Here is a 17659-nt window from a genome sequence, read left to right as displayed (position 1 = left end):
TTGATGTTGAATCAATGTACCAAACAAAATATAACCAAATACTAATTTGATTTGTGTATGTTTTTGGAGTAAATGTTTAATTTACAGAGTAAAACTGAACTAACTATACAGATGGACTCTATAAATAAAAGTAGATGATATATAATAAACATAGTAAGGCCAAATCGAATTAATTCATCATCAGACATAGGACAAAGCGTCATTTCCTTTCTTGAAAAAGTTGTTGAATGGGCTGGCTTTCCATCCTCTCAGCATGAGAGTGGGAGCACAGATCTCTTGCAAGCTTTAATTCCTCGCTATAGCTATAGTTGTAGCTAAAAAAAATAAACACACACCGACAAAAAAGATTCAGTTGTAAATTCTGAAAAAGAACCAAAATCAAAATCAACTTAAAAGTAGAGCAGATTGCCTTTGTTCTTAGCTAGCTACATTATTAGTGGTTACAGTCATGTACCCCTGAATACAAGCGTGTTGCACTTGAGGATGGGCTGCTGCTGGTTTATTATGTGCAAATCAGAGTAGGCTACTGGCTACATTTGATTCAATATCAACAAAACGGGTCAAAATATGTAAAACCTTCCAAAGTTCAGGTTAGTATTGTAATGATGTGGTTAACTTTTAGAAATGGACAAATATTGTCGACTTGACTGACTCCGGGCATTTTGTTACTCCTTAAGGAGAGATACAAAAATATTATTTATTATTATTATTATAGCTTTATGTTTGTAAAGAGTAGCAGCAGGATAACCTAACCTAACCTGCATGTCTTGTTCACTTCAGTGAGAGCCGTTTAGCAATTTTTGGTTCGTGGGTCGTCTTTTGTAGCTAGCTGTAAGTATTGAAGAAATGTGTGCAGTTAGTGAAAGCAGAGAAAGTGATATCTAAAGAATGAAAAAAACATAAGAGTAACTAACAGAGAGGCTATTTATGTCAGATGTTAGATAAAATCATCCACGGCCGTGAACATCTATCTCACCAGTACCCCCACGGAATACAACCATTCAAATCTTCACCGCTGCTGCCACTAAAAATACACACACATGACTCATTTCAGTAAAACCACAATCACACACATCGTTACTGATTACCCCTAAATCTAATTTCAAACCCGTTCGAAAATAAAGCATAACATATTAATACATCATATAAAATATAATAAATAGTATTTTGAAGAGAAAAATGCCTGGATAGTCCCTGTGGTTTCGCCTTTTTTCACCTATAGTCCCCAACTTTCTAAAACTACCTGAATAGTCCCCAAGTTTTCATTTTTTGTTCCCGGATAGTCCCTGGGTCTAACTTCAGTTACTTTTCTCTGTTAAAATGATGTGAAATGACAAAAATACCCTTTCCTTAAAAGGCCAAACCATAGGGACTATCCGGGCATCTTTTTCATTTTTATTTATAAAACCCCACCACCACACTTCATCTTCAACCTCCACCCCTACCATCACCCTCCTCCACACTTCATCCCTCTGCTCAAACTGAACCGCTCCTACATCCCCACCTGCGACCACCTACAACCACCACCACCACCCACCCTTACAACTAGCAATCACCAACCGACCACCGCCACCAACGGTTAACAAACACCAGTCAACATACACACAAATTATCCCTTTCTCTCTCTCTCTCTCTGCTCTCTATCTGGTACGGTCGTCGCCATCACCACCCCCGCCACAACCACCACCACCGATGTCATCACCACCCCTCCCACAAACCCTGCAACCTTCCCCTTGATCCAGCCCTGCCTCTCCCCACAACCCCTGATTTTCCAATAAAAATGTTACCTTCATCCAGCCCTGCCTCTCACCACTGTCGTCCTCTACAATTACCCTTCATTTTCTGGAGCTCAACTGCATTAACAAAAAACTCCACGTCATGAGTTCATATTTAAAAACAAAAGGCAAACTCGAATTCATTACTAATCAATAGCGTTTGTATTCATATTACATACAGAAAGACAAATTCTGTTCTTTCCTTGTGAAAAACATAACAAACAATTATCAATCACATAGCCTGCAAACCTAAAAAAAGACAGACAAAGGCTTACAAATTATAGATAATCAACATGTACCAAACATGTTCATGCTTCAGTTTCACTTTTGCAATTATTTTTAACAAAATCATATTTACACCAACAATAAGTCAAAATTAAGTAATATAACTTTATCAATCTGTAAGTACGAAAACACAAAGATTGAAAATTAAAGGCTAAAACATAAACAAAATTTCAATTGAAAACCCAATGAATCAACAGAATCTAAACCCAACAACAATTGATCAAATTAATAACCAAAACAGAAGAAATTACCTTCTGGGCCGAGAGCCGAGCGTTTCTTGGGGTCGTTTAAAATTGTTAAACCATGCTTCAAGACCTTATCGGAACGACGAAGCTTGAGCTTGCGAACAAGAGAGAGATACTCCCAAGCACCACCACCACTGTTCTCAACTTGATTTTCGAGTTGCTGCAACTGCGATTGCTCTTTTTTCGTCACCATCTTGATCTTGATCTGCAGATTCAATTAACCGAGATCGGAATAAGTAGTGCCGGCTTGGAGTCAAATAGGAAAGGGGAAAATGGGTTTGGGTGTTATAATAATATTCGTATTCTGCTTAAACTCGATCCGACTACGACGGTGGGGAGAGGCAGGGCCCAGATAGTCCCTATAGTTTGGCCTTTTAAGGAAAGGGTATTTTTGTCATTTCACATCATTTTAACAGAGAAAAGTAACTGAAGTTAGACCCAGGGACTATCCGGGAACAAAAAATGAAAACTTGGGGACTATTCAGGTAGTTTTAGAAAGTTGGGGACTATAGGTGAAAAAAGGCGAAACCACAGGGACTATCCGGGCATTTTTCTCTATTTTGAAATTATTAATAACTAGAAAAGTAACCCGCCGCGATGCGGCTTTTATTTATGTTAAGCTGGTTGTCATTGAGTTACATCCATTAGGTTAGATACACGCCCATTTTGACAGAAAAAAAAAATGTACACAAGTTGTTTATTGTACCTGCAATGCAAAACTGATGTCGGCTTCATCTACTTGCAACGTCACTCTCCTTAATTTATCATCTCGGGAGTTTTAGAATTCCCTATAAAATGATAGCAATTAATAAGAATCTGCAACAAAAAAAGACATTTTTTTTTAATATTTAATAGATAAAAAGTCGATTGATAGGTGTAGATGGTTGGTTACCTAGCAGTCTACAGTACACATGCATGAAAGTTCCATTATACCTTTGGTGGTATCAATGTTGATTTGCAGATATCAACTTAAAACTTGTTCAACTGTAAAATAACTAATTTTGATTAGAATATATAGATAGATATTTCATCTTTTATCATGAAAGGAAAGGAAAGGAAGATGATATGGTTATACCTCTCCTATTGATGTATCCTTCTTTCCTTTACGAAACAGCTTCACAACAGAACATAGTAAAAGACAATAGAAGAAAGTTAGTCTACTTCAAAGGTTGACCATTGACCCACTAATCTTGTTTTGACTTTTGACCATTCTTATGATACGAACCAAATCGTTAACCAATTGATCCAAAGAAAATAGATAAGAACTTGAGAGAATTTAGAGATTTTTGCAAGTGACTAATTCATTTCTTTTCATTCATAATTTAAACAAAAGCATACAAGTGTTATTTATAGCTAGCTATTACTAAAATAACTAAACCCACTACTCAAACAACTACCCAGGCATTACCTAGAAGTTACTACTAATAAACAATGAAAATGTAGAGAACATGCAGGCAACGTGGCATTGTGGTGATGAAAAGAATTAGCACATAACGATCCCGCCCTCTCTGTCCCCAAGGATAAAACAGAACGAGGCTTGGCAGACGCCACTCGGTTCTTCTAAAAAAGTCGTAGCGAGGCACCAAGGTGGACGCCACTCAGTAACTTTTACATAATGCGTTAGCTACGAACAAACCAACATCATGTATTATTTCATATCTTTTTGAGCATGGGTGCAACTGTGCAAGTCAGTTAGGATCCCACATTCATTGATAGTGATGCAAAATGACCCGTTTGAAAGGAAGACATTATCAACCTTTGTAGCAAACCCCATTTTGGCTTCTTCACCAACAACTGAATACCATATTTGGGTCTAAAAAAGGAACGGTTTTAACCCAACTGAATACCATATTTGAGTTTCAAAAATAAGCCATAAACTAAATTCTAATTATCAAATAAAAACTTAATTATCAAAACAAACAAACAAATGGCTAGATACTTACTGTCTAATTACATTTTATATATACATAGTTTTCAATATGCACTCAATATTGAACAGCTGAAACACTTCAGTAGGGAAATAGATAATCACACGCTAGGGAATAATCATCGGTCGGTCATTGACCCATACAGGCGTTCAACGGGTATAAATCATATTACTTTGTTAGTGAAAAGAGGTTTAGAGTGAAAATGAAAATTACTGGTCATCACCTATTGTTCCATTTGTAATGTAATAGTGAATGAATGTTCTTGCACTAATTAATAATAATCTTCAGTCCTATGGTACAAAACATAGTCATGATTCCTATTTTATTGATACTGGTCTGGTCATATACTTTTTTTTAGCTATTTGTAAAAGTCAGCTGAAATAAGATTACTTGTAAACTATTTGCAACAAAAAAAGATGATGATTTATAAACATGTTCAACCACGAACATTAAAATACTAAAAAAAAAGGTTTAGCTTTTTAACGATTAAATGAAAGGTCAAAGTATTGACTTGTGAAACAAAATGTTCACATCTATAGGCCCATGTCAAACCCCTACTATTTGGATCCAAGTCGGGTTTTGATATCTTCACAAATTTAATGTATCAGAAAATTTGTCATCCTGGAATCCTTTAGCTCACAAACTTGACCCTAATACAAACAATATATATATATATATATATATATATATATATATATATAGAGAAAGTATAATGTACTTTAAGGCTTAACCTACATTAACATACATGACAAAAAATATAACGTGCGTTATTATCATAGAACGTGCGTGATTATAGTCCCATGCGTGATTATGTGGTCCCATGCGTGATTATGTGGTCCCATCATTAATTATGTGGTCCCATGCGTGATTATACCTCTGATCCAACGGTTACCATTGTCTCCTACGTGATGTATGATAAGGCTTTTTGTATGTTAACCTTACTCTATATATATAACTATTTGCAAAAGGAAATTGCTAGTAACTCTTGAAAACGTTAATCTAGGAACGCCTTGCCTTTCATTTGTTCTATGTGATTGCATTACCATCGGTCCTATGTACCGATATTATTGCTTGTTTTCTTAAATTTTAAACAAAATATATAACGAAAGAAAATGTGTCTGAACTTATTAGAGAAGCAATGCTTAAATGGGTTACAACAGCAGTGAAAAAAAAAACACAAGAAAGGAGCAGTGACAGTTGTAAAACTTTGGTTACAAAGTATTGTTAAGGGAACTCGAGCCACATATCGTTTGGGGTTTGGGTAGGTGCTACCCATGCGGCTACATTGTCGCAGGTTCGACGGGTAGCACTGGACGAGTACGGTGTGCAAGTGTTTCATATCAGTACCAAAGTGGATCTGGTCATGAGGGTGAAGGGGCTTTTGGACCAACCCGACCCGTTTGCCAGGTCTACTTTTTATATTCAATTTTTTTTTAAGGTCAAGGATGTACCCACCCCAAGCCGAGTGGGCGGGCGCACCCCTACTTTGTTTTCACTTTGTGGGCATGCATATAAGGAACTCAGCATGATGTTAAGACATGGGGAACCGTTGGGGGTGCCCCTACTCGGGATGAAGACGTTGTCCGCGACGAAGCCACCCCTTCTTTTGTAGGTTGTACTTTACTATGCATCTAGGGTTGTACATAACGATTAATAGATGAATGATGTGTAGTTTCATTTCATGAAAGTTAAAAGAGGGTGATGGTGTAATGTTGTTGGGATGACACATAACTAACAACGATGAATGGTGAATAAAAAAGCTCATTCCCTTATAATAATAATAATAAAAGGTGCTCTAACAAATCTTTTTTCATCCAATCTCCTATTCATTCATCATATTTATAAAGGCCAATCACTATGACAGTGAACATGAATGGATTTGGAACAGGCAAAGATCCGTTCATTCATTATTTTAGGAATACAAAGTGTGACAAAAGTGATCATAACGCCCACCCAAGTTATCTTTGTCTATTTATTTGTTTGTTTGAGGACAGGTTTGGTTTAATTACAGATTATAAATCATGACCCACCCAAGTTATCTTTGAAACAAAACCTCCTTAACATAATAATTAAAATTTAAACCCAACACCCAAATTACCTAATTCCTTAACACAATATTAAAACCCCCAACTGTCTTTGATTTTTCATTCAAAAGTAAAATTCTGCATCTTTAAGGTAAAAAAAAAAACTTACTTGTAACCTACAACCAAAGAGCATAAACGGAAGATAGTATTACAGCTTAAAAATCTTTCAATGTGACAAATTCTATGCAGTGGCTGCTAATCTCTTTCGAAGCTATCAATTTACACTCTGCAAGAATAAATTCACAAAATACAAAGTCTTTTAAATACCAATGTAACAAATTGTTTTTAAATAAATAGTGCATCCGTGTTGGTGATATCTCGAAACACAAATCATCAGATTAAAATAAAGAAAACGTACCTGATGAAGCTTGGAGATTAGCAGTCACAAAGACGCAAGCGGTGCTCTTTCTCCCGTTTCTCTTTTGAGAAGGGGGGTAAGTGTAGGATGAGAAGAAAGCGAGTATAATATTTGAAATGTTTTTTTGATCGGTTGGGGTGGGCCCAGTTCAGTTTCAAACCAAGTCGAGAGCAGGTGGAATGAAATGTATATGTAGGTTATTACCCGCGAATTTCGCGGGTCTGAAAATTTAATCTACACTATCACAAAGTGTATAAATAATATAAATACAAAAGTAACATATTACATAAACTAGTTAAATTTTCACTTGCGCGTTGCGGCGGGGACCCAATGACTGTAAAACGCGTGTCGGTAACGGCAAGCAGATACCGAATATCAAAACATAAAAAAAAATGTCGTGAAAAGGATAGTCAATCCGTCCAAAATATAGCGATTCTAAATAACCTAATATATAATAATAATAGGACCCACACGTCCTACACGTTGCAAATTCGGTTGTTTTCAGTTTAGTTATTACGGTGCTAATACATTAAAATATGGATGAGCTCGGTCCCGGTAACGGCACATAAAGTACCGATCCAGAAAATCATCGAAATTAGATACCGGCACCGAAAATGCTCGGTACAATACGGTATGGTATTTGAAGGTAAAAATCAATAAATATAGGTATGGTGCTAGACCGGTGTCGAACCGAAAGTAACGATTCTGAAAACGCCAAAAGGTGGGTACCAAATTGGTACCGAAAATGATTTGGTATAGTAAATTTGGTACCGATACGATACCGATTTGATTACAGGATTTGATACGATTTACTTATCAATAATCTAAATATCCAAGTTTGTTTTACATACTACAATTCATTCATTACGTAAAAGGACAAAAAATAAGGCAAAATAAGTTGTTGTGTATATAAAGCCTTATTCAAATGAAACACAGTTTACTTACTGTGTGTATGAAAAATAATCTAAAATGTGCAATTACTTGCATTGCTACGTTGCTACAGGATTTGATGAGCTCGGTATCAACCGGTACCGAAAATACCGTTACCGAAATCCCCAAAACTGGGTACCGGTACCGAATATACCTGGTAGAGTATGGCTTGATACGGTCGGTACTGGTACGGCACCGGTATTTGAGGGTAAAACCCGATGAATAACGGTGCCGAACGGATACCGAAAATACACTTAGTTTGGTAAATTTGATACCGGTACCGGTACCCGATACTATTCATTCATTTTTATTTTTATTAGTGTTAATTAATTTATCTTTTTAATAAATATTTATTATTTATTACTGTTCATTTCACTGGTTTTTTAATATAAGGATAATTATTTACTGACAAAGTGAAAATATAGTTAAAATGCATTGAGTATAAAACATTATATATATATTTTTTTTACTTTTATTAAGAATTAAGGTGTCTCCAGACGAACAAACAGTTACTCTTTCTCATATTGAATTTCTGGCTACGGTCATCACTATAGATCTGCAAATTAAAAGATAAACATTAAATAATATCACAAGGTAACTAAACTCCTAGTGCAAGATATGTTCACAAAAAGTATAAAAAAATTAAAAAAAATTAACATCCGAATATTAACCAACACATTCGACCACAACTTAAAAATTGGGAAAATACAACAGGGGATTTTGAGTTTTCCAAATAAACAAATCATATATTAATTTGGTATTCACACACTCATTTCACAATTTTTTTTTTAATCCAGCAAACTCTTTGTTTTCATTGTTCATTGATTTTTTTTTTGGTAAATATTTTTTTTTATAGCAATAAACACTAGGAACAAGTTCAATACGATTACAAACTAATGGCAGGTAGGCGAGCAATAAGTTGCGCCACTAACCCCTTATGAATAGCAAACCCTACCCTGCTAAACACAAAATTCTGCCCTTAACATGTGCGGTGTTACTGCTTACCACCTGTTGAACCCGCTTTAGGAACCGCACCGCGTCAGGGGCGAGAGCGCCAAAGGTATCGAAAGCAAACGGGACGAACACGTGCTGATTCTCAATGCAAGCTTTTTCATGTTTAGCTACTTTGCCCGCCTCTGCCTTGGTTATCGCCTGTCCTGCCACAAACCCGTGGTCCCTTAGCCCAACGAGGCGCGAGGCGCACTCAGGGCGTTTTGTTGGTCTCGGGGCTTTATTTGCGCCTAGGCGCCCCCTGGGCACTTGCTTTAATAACTATGGTTCTGAAATGAATGCGTCTCGGTCATCAAGAATTTAGACGAATATTGATTTCAATGCCTGAGATATGGCATTTTGTTGACAGGATTAACTGCAGAAAAAAAGGTGGAATATGGTTCAGTATTGATGGGGCTGGGGTATTCTTATCAGTGTTGATCCACAATGTGGCTGGTGCAGGAGACATATCAGCTGTGAAGATCAAGGGTTCGAGAACCGGGTGGCTGCCAATGAACAGAAACTGGGGGCAGAACTGGCATATAAACGCTGATCTAAAAAACCAACCGCTTTCTTTTGAGGTGACTAGTAGTGATGGATTAACTGTTACATCTTACAATGTTGCTCCAAAAGATTGGAACTTTGGGCAGACCTTTGAGGGCAAGCAGTTTCAATCTTGAAGTGTTTTTGTGTTTTGATATACTTGATCTACTCATCAAACTATAGAGCCTCGTCTTTTTGTGGTATGCCTTGTAGACGCCGGCCGAGATTATTACTTTACTAGTAGTACTCATCAAAACATCATGCTCATTATGTCAATGTCCAATTTACATACTAGAAATACAGAATATTGTTTTCTTTTGTGTTTGTTAAGATCAACATGAAAGGGCTGGATGGACATGTTTATGTGGGAACCAGCATATGAGGCAAAACCTGCAGCTGCTTGCCAAAATGCTGTTGTTTTGCAAAGGAGAAAACCCAAATACATGCACTCGAGGTAATTACAACTTTAGTGACCTTGTTTTTCTTGTTCAAACACAAGTATTTGTGACAAGAATTGATAGTGAGAACACATCTTTAATGCCTCGGATAAAGTTTGAGAAGAAACATAAAATAAGATGAATGTGCTGCTTACTGGATGTTGTTTAATTTTTTCTTTCGTAATTTGTTTTCGCTTATTGCTGGGGTTTTAATTGGCTCCGAGGTTTTGCTATGATGAAGACAGAAAGCCTTTTTCGTTTTTGTTGTCTCTTTTTTTTTCCTCGCAATTGTCCCTGTCAGGCTACAGTGATGTGATTACAGTTAAACATGTCCATTAGTTTAGAAACTTGATAAAAAATTTGTGTGCCAACCCAATTGATCCGACCCGTTTAGCCAATTCTACTTCTTAATATACAGTTTCTTTCTGGGGTTGAATTACATGTTATGTTGTTTGGCAGGTTATTCATGCATGGTTAAGCTATTTCCCAATCAAAGGAGATCTTCTTGAGGCTAAAATTGTTCGATGGTCGAAAGGTAAGCGTGGGCAATGCTTTCTTTTGGTTCTCCTTTAAACCTCTTTTTACAGTAGCATCTTGGTATCATTCCTAGAGTATTTGAATTATAGTTACCACTGCCAATATGTGTAAAATTAGACTGCACCCGGAACAGGTTTAGGATCAAAATAGGTAGACTGTCCATGTACAACTGTACGAAAACATGGTGGATGTGCCCTGTTCGGTTGACTCACACTCGCCTTCAATTGCCCCATATACATCGTTAAAAACATAGTCATCTAAATCAAAAAAATTCGAGAGAATGACCGGGATCTCTACTTAACAGACGAAAATTGAAAATTTAATCATTCAGAAGATTACGCACCAGAAAACAAACACAATAAGAAAAACTTATACCTTTCCTTTCTTATTTCACGCGACTTTCTTTTGCTGCACTACTAGAACAAACCCAAAACCTTCTCTTCAAGGATTCATACATCATTGGCTGCGTGTACACCAATTCAGGAGGAAACCCTATAAATTTGGGAAAAATCCCTATGTGGGAATCGAACCCAGGACCAATAAGTTAAAACAATTCTATTGTATGAATATTGTAATGTTACTTATGTTTGTGATATTTGTTTTGATCGCTTTATTATGTATGCTTGTGATGTTTATCTGTTTGTAATATATTAAGTTTAAACAATTATGTTGAATGAATATGGCAGTGTAACTAGATATTGGTTCTAATTGTTCTATTACTTATGTTTGGTTGTGCAGTTTTTTGGGTTTGTATAATCAGGACGGAATTGAAACTGTTGGATTGGATGACGCGGCAGCGAGACTAGGTAATTGTTTTGATGTTTTGTATTTTTTTTAAGAATTGTGCAAAGTGTTGGATTGTGGTTTTGAAGATGTTTTGGTTGGTGTTATGTTTTTTGGATGTTAGGTGTTGAGAGACGGCGGATTTATGATATTGTTAATGTTTTGGAAAGCGTTGGCGTAAGATTTTGTTTCTTGGTTTATTAACTTTTAGTTTTGTTTGATGAATTTAAGAAATTATCAGATCTGATTTTATGATGTTTATTTTTTTTAATTAGGTTCTTGTGAAAAAGGCGAAAAACACGTATCATTGGTTAGGATTGGGGGCAATACCTAAGGCTTTAGAGCAGCTAAAGGTGACTACTACTGTTTCATACTTTCATTTGCATAATTTATACAAATAGTATGTTTAGAATTTAGATCCATTTGTTTATAATTTTGTTTAATGGTGTTACAGGAAGAAGGTTTTAGGAATGATGATGAACATGTTGATGTTAAATCTGGAAAGGTAATTTTACATGAATTTACAATTTTAGTTCATGGTAATTCCATTGTGGACTTGATTGAAAAATTAAAAAAACTAAAGTTAGGGTTTCTTTTTGTTTTTGTTTTAGGTTTCTGATGATGAAGACGATGAAAGAGTTTCTAGCCATAGTGTTTCTTTACAGGAAAAATCAGATCTAGATTCAATGCATAAAACTTCAGGGTCGTTTAAATCGGGAAGTGTAACGGAAAATTGGAAGGAAAAATCTTTGGGGCTTCTTACCAAGAATTTCATCAAGCTTTTCCTATGCACTAATGTGAGTGAAATTTTCAGTTACTTTTTAATTCTATAACTTTATACTACAAAGTATTTTTTTTAACATTTATATATGCGGAATTTCTTTTAGTCGGATATGCTTTCGCTTGATGACGCTGCAAAAATATTGCTTGGAGATGCTTAAAATCCGTCATTGACCCGAAGTAAAACTTCTCAACAATTGTTTTAAATTTTTTTTATCGAAAATACTACTTATTACACTATAGCTGACGGGTGTTTGGAATTATCGTTGCAGCTAAAGTTAGACACCTATATGATATTGCTAATGTCTTGTCTTCCATGAACTTCATCGAGAAGGTTAACTACGTCCCGGATACTTGCTTGTTGACTTATGTTGACTTTGTATTTGTATGATGTATTTTAGATATCTAGATTTTTCTAACACTAAGTCTATTTGCATGATGAGTAGATCCATCACCCAGAAACCCGAAAGCCTGCCTTTAGGTGGTTGGGAATGGCAAGTCACCCAAATAGTCAAACAAGATCAGCCATTGGTGTAGCTCATATAGAGTCCAAAAAAGGGCATTTGGGACTGAGCTTACAAACATTTGTTTCAAAAGAAGCAAGTTGGGTGACCAGGAGCTGAAGCTGTTTGACCTTCAGAGTCAACGCCCACCTATCAAACCCGACACTCATGGGTGCAATTCAAATCAGGGTCTTGAATGCCGGCGTCAGACCCTTGTGTTCAAGACTGGTACTGAACTGAAGTTTACAAACTCAACAATATTTGTACACCACTTTGGGTGGGTTGCTTTAACTTCGATTAAGTTGTCGTTTGTAGGGTTGGAAGGCACCGCTGGTGAAGCACATTGACTTCTCACTCGCAAGCCCATTTGGAGGTGGAGATGCTGACGAAGAATGAGCTCACTCTTCTGGTTATCATTATGCCTTTATAGAACGTCGACATGTTTGCTGATATGATCTTCTCGTACTTGGTTTTTCTTTGTGGTGTTCATTGATTGCAATAATAACATCCTAACCTTATAATTGAAAACAATGTGATCATCTCGTTTAATGCCTTTGTTGTTGCGCATGCGATACGCCATGGAAAGTGTTTTCAGTGAAGTTGAAAGTTTATCTCTGATGGAGCAGTCTTTGTTCACTTTCAAGATGTAATGGTTAGGTGTCATAACCTGGACCACCAAACTACAAGCTACTTAAATTGATTACATTTTAAGATGGAGCTTTTATAGAAAACCAACTTTTGAGGCTGGCGATTTATTTGATTTTGAACCGCTTGTGACGTTGGAAATGCATTTAGTGCTAGATTAAAATTGAATGCCTTTTCAGCACAAGTTATAAGATTTCTTCTCGACTGTAGTACCCCATTTGAACAAATACAGGTGAGATAAACTGTTGATAAAAAACAAAGAGTGAAAGTAAGTAAATATGGTTGACAAAAGGGCATTAGAAAGACACCAGCAGCAAGAGTCAAGATCAATGCGGTAAAAATATACAGTTAAAAGATGCAGTTAAAATGTTCAGAAGAAACTAATGATGATGATGTCAGCATTGCGGGAGCTTGGGCTATTGTTTGATATCTGAATCATATTATAACATAAAAGATTAAGATGCAAATAGTTTGGAGCCTATATATGATATCTTGGAGATGGAGAAATTGGCTTGCTGTTCATCAATTTTTGGTTGTAAAATGTTTTATATCATTTGCTTTGAACTGAGTGAATGCCTAATACATAAATGAGAAAGTAACTATTTGTAATAGTGTATGAGTAACAAGAAGTTGGTGACTTCATGCTCAACCCGTTTGAGATTTCATTGAATCGTTAGGCTAGATGATTACGAGAATAATGGTTATTGTAATGGGATGTTATTTAAGTTATTGAGTGCTCTGGGAACTTCACTTTTCTAACACCCCTCTAGTTTCCAAGACACGAGGACTATAAAACGTGAGTTATACTTGCCCTATCTTTTTAGAACACTACTACTTACCTAAAACTCTGCATACTGATAGATTCTGCACATTGACCTTAAAAGTCAAACTATTAGTTTATGACCATAAGCAGGATACTGCACATAATTCTCCTTTTTTTTTAAATATTGCTACATAGTTACCAAAGATGCAGTGGACGCAGTCTCTCTATCCCTTGGGATAGAGGTAAGGCTTGCCTACATCCCACCCTCCCCAGACCCTATCAATAGCTTCGCTATAGGTGGGATTATACTGTGGGTATGGTTGTTGTTGTTGTAGTTAACAAAGATGCAGGGATAAATGCATAATAAGGTGAAACAACTTGGATTCTAATATTTTTTTGAAAGGTACACTCATGTATATAATAGACCAAGATGGTTCAAATCAACATTAGATGTATATCTAAGAGTGTAGTAACCAGTTCAAAGAAGTAAAGACACCAAAATACAGGGGTAGTGTTTTCTAAGTAGTATGTGGGGCTCCTATGTCAACAAATAAATATTCAAATCGGAATGCACGACACCTTATAATAAAGGTTGTGGGTCAGGAGTTAACCTTTAGCAAAATGTATGTCATATAAGCAGACTGGTGACAAACAAGTAAGTAGGGTAACCAATATCACATAAAAGAGGCTTTTTCTAAGTAGAATGATTCATAAGCTGCATTTTCGCATAACAGAGAGAGAGAGAGAGAGAGAGAGAGCCATCTCCCTAAAAACAGCAACCAAACCAAACAAATGACTGTTGCAAGAAGAAATAAACACAACAGGATGATTGATACCCCTAACTAAGTTCTTGATTGCCAGCCAGCCAGCCAACATTATTTGCAAATAAGAATTATTATTATTAATAAAATAAAAAGGTTGAAAGCACAAACCTAAGTCCAATGGCATTCTACTACCGTTAATCTCTTTCACAACCTCCAATTCTCCCTATAATCAAATGAAGGAATAATGCCGCTCTTTGTCCTTGGACTTTTCATGAGGACTAACCTACAGCTCAAACAAGTAACTATTGGGTCTGCAAAAGATATGAATCAATCAAGTAAATAATCATGTGTTTGCTGGTCCGAAGCAGCAATGTCTCTACTGAAATTAGGGCATTGGCAAAACTAAATGAATCATCGATGCAACCTTAGAGTTTCAAATTCTTTGTCGCCCATGGCTGGCTGGCTTAATTGTAAATATCATGTGTCTCTCTTTGACCAGCACATCTTGAATCTGGGTCAAGGTGTCTGTCCATTTGAAGAGGTATGGTCCCAATTCCTTGCCCACATGGCAAGGACCACACCACTTTTTCATCCTACATGGCACCTACATCAGCAACGTAATCCAGAAGCTTCTATAAATTTCTGGAAGACGTTAAGGTGGCACTAAAGATGCTCCGACCGACAAGAAGGACAACACGTGTCACCAGACATTGAGCGCCATGTAAGCCTGCAACAAATCAAGGAGCAGCCCAACAACGTCAGTACGACGTCTCCAAAAGGAACAAATGTAAGCGCGCCACGTGTACCACTACACTGACCACGGCAGAGGAAACCAAGAGGATATTCCCCTTGGTCGGACAGCTGGCGCGCAACCACAGCTGGCACAGCTGCTCCTCCCTCCTTTACCCTCCGGCTATAAATAGGACCCTTCGTCATCCAGGTTAAATCATCTTACCCTCAATATTCACACACTCAATACACACTGTTTATTCTCCCTGAGAACAATACTTATTCTCACGCCGGAGCCTGGTTAAGAGGGAAACCCCCATGTTCCCCTCTTAACGAGACTAACGGTGTTGCTGTTTTGCAGGATCCAGGTCATTTCTACGAGTAAGAAAGGATACTGAACCCACAGAAGGAACTACCCCTCAGATTAACCTTAGTGTTATTCTGTGTTTCATCACCATTTCTCAAACAACACTGCAGATCAACACTACCCAATAGCATTAATCTGAGAAAGATGGAGCTCGTAGTTCCTCAAAACTTAGGCAGTAAACCTAGTGATTGGAAGCCGAAAGTTGCCCTCCCGGAAAAATGCAGCATACAAAGTCAAGTAGCCCGGGGGTGCATCCATAGCAGTAGAACCAGCAGTCGGATACTGAGCTCCCCATTCAGGTAAGAAACCCATCTCCCTCACCAGATTGTGGAACTCCTCTTCTTTCCAACATATAACCGCCTGGTCGGGACCCGGGGGAGTTTTCCCTTTATTTCTATTCTTCTTCTGGGAAGGATTCGCCCCAGACACAATGAAGAAAATCAGAAGTTAGACGAAAATACTCAAAGAAAAGAAGGAGAAAAGATGAAGGAGTGGGAGAGAACCAAACTTCAAATTTTGAAAAGTGAGGAAGAGGGAGAAACCGCCTTATATTTATACCCATCACATTTAATGCGATGGGTAGTGGGTCGTCAGAATCCAGAAAGGCAACCAATGGGGGAGAAACACGTCGGAAGAGAGAGAAGACGTCACCTCTTTTTTCGGGAGCGTGGGAAACAGACGCCTGACACCTTCACAGAAAATAACTGACATAACTGAAAAGGCGCCTGTTCACCTCCGATAAGACAGGGGACACCAGACAGTCACATCAGTTGTTTCCTCCCAAGACAACAAAACTTCCTTCAGAAGAAAACAACAAGTGCCATGCGCCATGCGTCCATTTGGCTCAACTTTTTACAAGTTGCCAAAACCTATGCGCCATGCGTCCATTTGGCTCAACTCTTACAAGTTGCCAAAACCCATGCGCCATGCGTCCATTTGGCTCAACTTTTTACAAGTTGCCAAAACCCATGTGCCATGCGTCCATTTGGCTCAACTCTTACAAGTTGCCAAAACCCATGCGCCATGCGTCCATTTGGCTCAACTTTTACAAGTTGCCAAAGCCCATGCGCCATGCGCCTATTTGACACAACCTTTCAAATCACATGTACACCATACGCCACGCATCCTATTGGTTCAACCTCGCACACTACCAACAAGCCGCACGCCGCACAACCATTGTAATAAAAACTCAAACAGCAAACACACGCCATAAAAACCACTACCCTTATAAGTCCAGAATCCCTCCTAGACGATCAACTCAACTAGAAGGCACACTGGACTGGGGGGACTTGAAGAGGTATGGTCCCAATTCCTTGCCCACATGGCAAGGACCACACCACTTTTTCATCCTACATGGCGCCTACATCAGCAACGTAATCCAGAAGCTTCTAGAAGTTTCTGGAAGACGTTAAGGTGGCACCAAAGATGCTCCGACCGACAAGAAGGACAACACGTGTCACCAGACATTGAGCGCCATGTAAGCCTGCAACAAATCAAGGAGCAGCCCGACAACGTTAGTACGACGTCTCCAAAAGGAACAAATGTAGGCGGGCCACGTGTACCACTACACTGACCACGACAGAGGAAACCAAGAGGATATTCCCCTTGGTCGGACAGCTGGCGCGCAACCACAGCTGGCACAGCTGCTCCTCCCTCCTTCACCCTCCGGCTATAAATAGGACCCTTCGTCATCCAGGTAGAATCATCTTACCCTCAATATTCACACACTCAACACACACTGTTTATTCTCCTTCAGAACAATACTTATTCTCACGCCGGAGCCTGGTTAAGAGGGAAACCCCCATGTTCCCCTCTTAACGAGACTAACGGTGTTGCTGTTTTGCAGGATCCAGGTCATTTCTACGAGTAAGAAAGGAGACTGAACCCACAGAAGGAACAACCCCTCAGATTAACCTTAGTGTTATTCTGTGTTTCATCACCATTTCTCAAACAACACTGCAGATCAACACTACCCATTTCCAACTTCCTAAACCCCAATCAAAAGACTAGACAAGAGTAAATTTTCATTTTAGTCCCTGAGGTTTGACCAAAATTGCTATTTTAGTCAAAATAGTTTTTTTCTTGCAATTTTAGTTCAAATAGTTTTATTTTCTACCATTTTAGTCCCTGACTTTTGTTATTTTTTTTTTACCATTTTCATCGATCACCACCACCTCCCACCACCCACCTCATCACAACCTTCTATCATCGTC

General features: G+C 37.9%; 2 protein-coding genes and 1 long non-coding RNA gene across 7 annotated transcripts; 2 read left to right on the top strand and 1 right to left on the bottom strand.

The window, feature by feature from the left end:
- Positions 1–31: 31 nt before the first annotated feature.
- On the bottom strand, positions 32–6814 carry LOC110897838. Of its 5 annotated transcripts, none has more exons than XR_002568998.2 (11): positions 6676–6814; positions 6427–6543; positions 3381–3419; positions 3198–3289; positions 3012–3093; positions 2312–2510; positions 1788–1853; positions 915–1024; positions 754–829; positions 455–530; positions 32–314 (listed from the first exon to the last, which is right to left on the bottom strand). It is a non-coding gene; the product is annotated as an uncharacterized LOC110897838 (long non-coding RNA). The 5 variants fall into 5 exon arrangements; XR_002568996.2 differs by having other exon boundaries at positions 759–829; XR_002568999.2 differs by having other exon boundaries at positions 455–526; positions 759–829.
- A 2080-nt stretch (positions 6815–8894) lies between these two features.
- LOC110900821 (expansin-A13) lies at positions 8895–9275 on the top strand. The gene has a single exon (XM_022147684.1). It carries the CDS (start codon positions 8895–8897, stop codon positions 9273–9275), a length of 381 nt encoding a protein of 126 aa, XP_022003376.1.
- A 213-nt stretch (positions 9276–9488) lies between these two features.
- Positions 9489–11922, top strand: LOC110900822 (E2F transcription factor-like E2FE). The gene is made up of 7 exons (XM_035988471.1): positions 9489–9592; positions 10851–10937; positions 10985–11072; positions 11171–11248; positions 11350–11400; positions 11507–11692; positions 11783–11922. The coding sequence occupies exons 1-7, from the start codon at positions 9489–9491 to the stop codon at positions 11834–11836; spliced, it is 648 nt and encodes a 215-aa protein (XP_035844364.1). The 3' UTR covers positions 11837–11922.
- The last annotated feature ends 5737 nt before the right edge of the window (positions 11923–17659 follow it).

Source organism: Helianthus annuus, chromosome 1, assembly GCF_002127325.2.
Source record: "Helianthus annuus cultivar XRQ/B chromosome 1, HanXRQr2.0-SUNRISE, whole genome shotgun sequence".
Classification (NCBI taxonomy): Eukaryota; Viridiplantae; Streptophyta; class Magnoliopsida; order Asterales; family Asteraceae; genus Helianthus; species Helianthus annuus.
The sequence above is the reverse complement of the archived record's forward strand: the minus strand, read 5'-3'. Positions and strand labels throughout refer to the sequence as shown.

Excerpts from the sequence above, each read along its gene's own strand:
- LOC110900821 (XM_022147684.1), top strand. The coding sequence starts at position 8,895 with ATGCGTCTCGGTCATCAAGAATTTAGACGAATATTGATTTCAATGCCT.
- LOC110900822 (XM_035988471.1), top strand. The coding sequence starts at position 9,489 with ATGGACATGTTTATGTGGGAACCAGCATATGAGGCAAAACCTGCAGCT. Across the intron at positions 10,938-10,984 it reads GGTAATTGTTTTGATGTTTT|ATGTTTTGGTTGGTGTTATG; the intron begins GTATTTTTTTTA and ends GTGGTTTTGAAG. Across the intron at positions 11,693-11,782 it reads AGCTTTTCCTATGCACTAAT|TCGGATATGCTTTCGCTTGA; the intron begins GTGAGTGAAATT and ends AATTTCTTTTAG.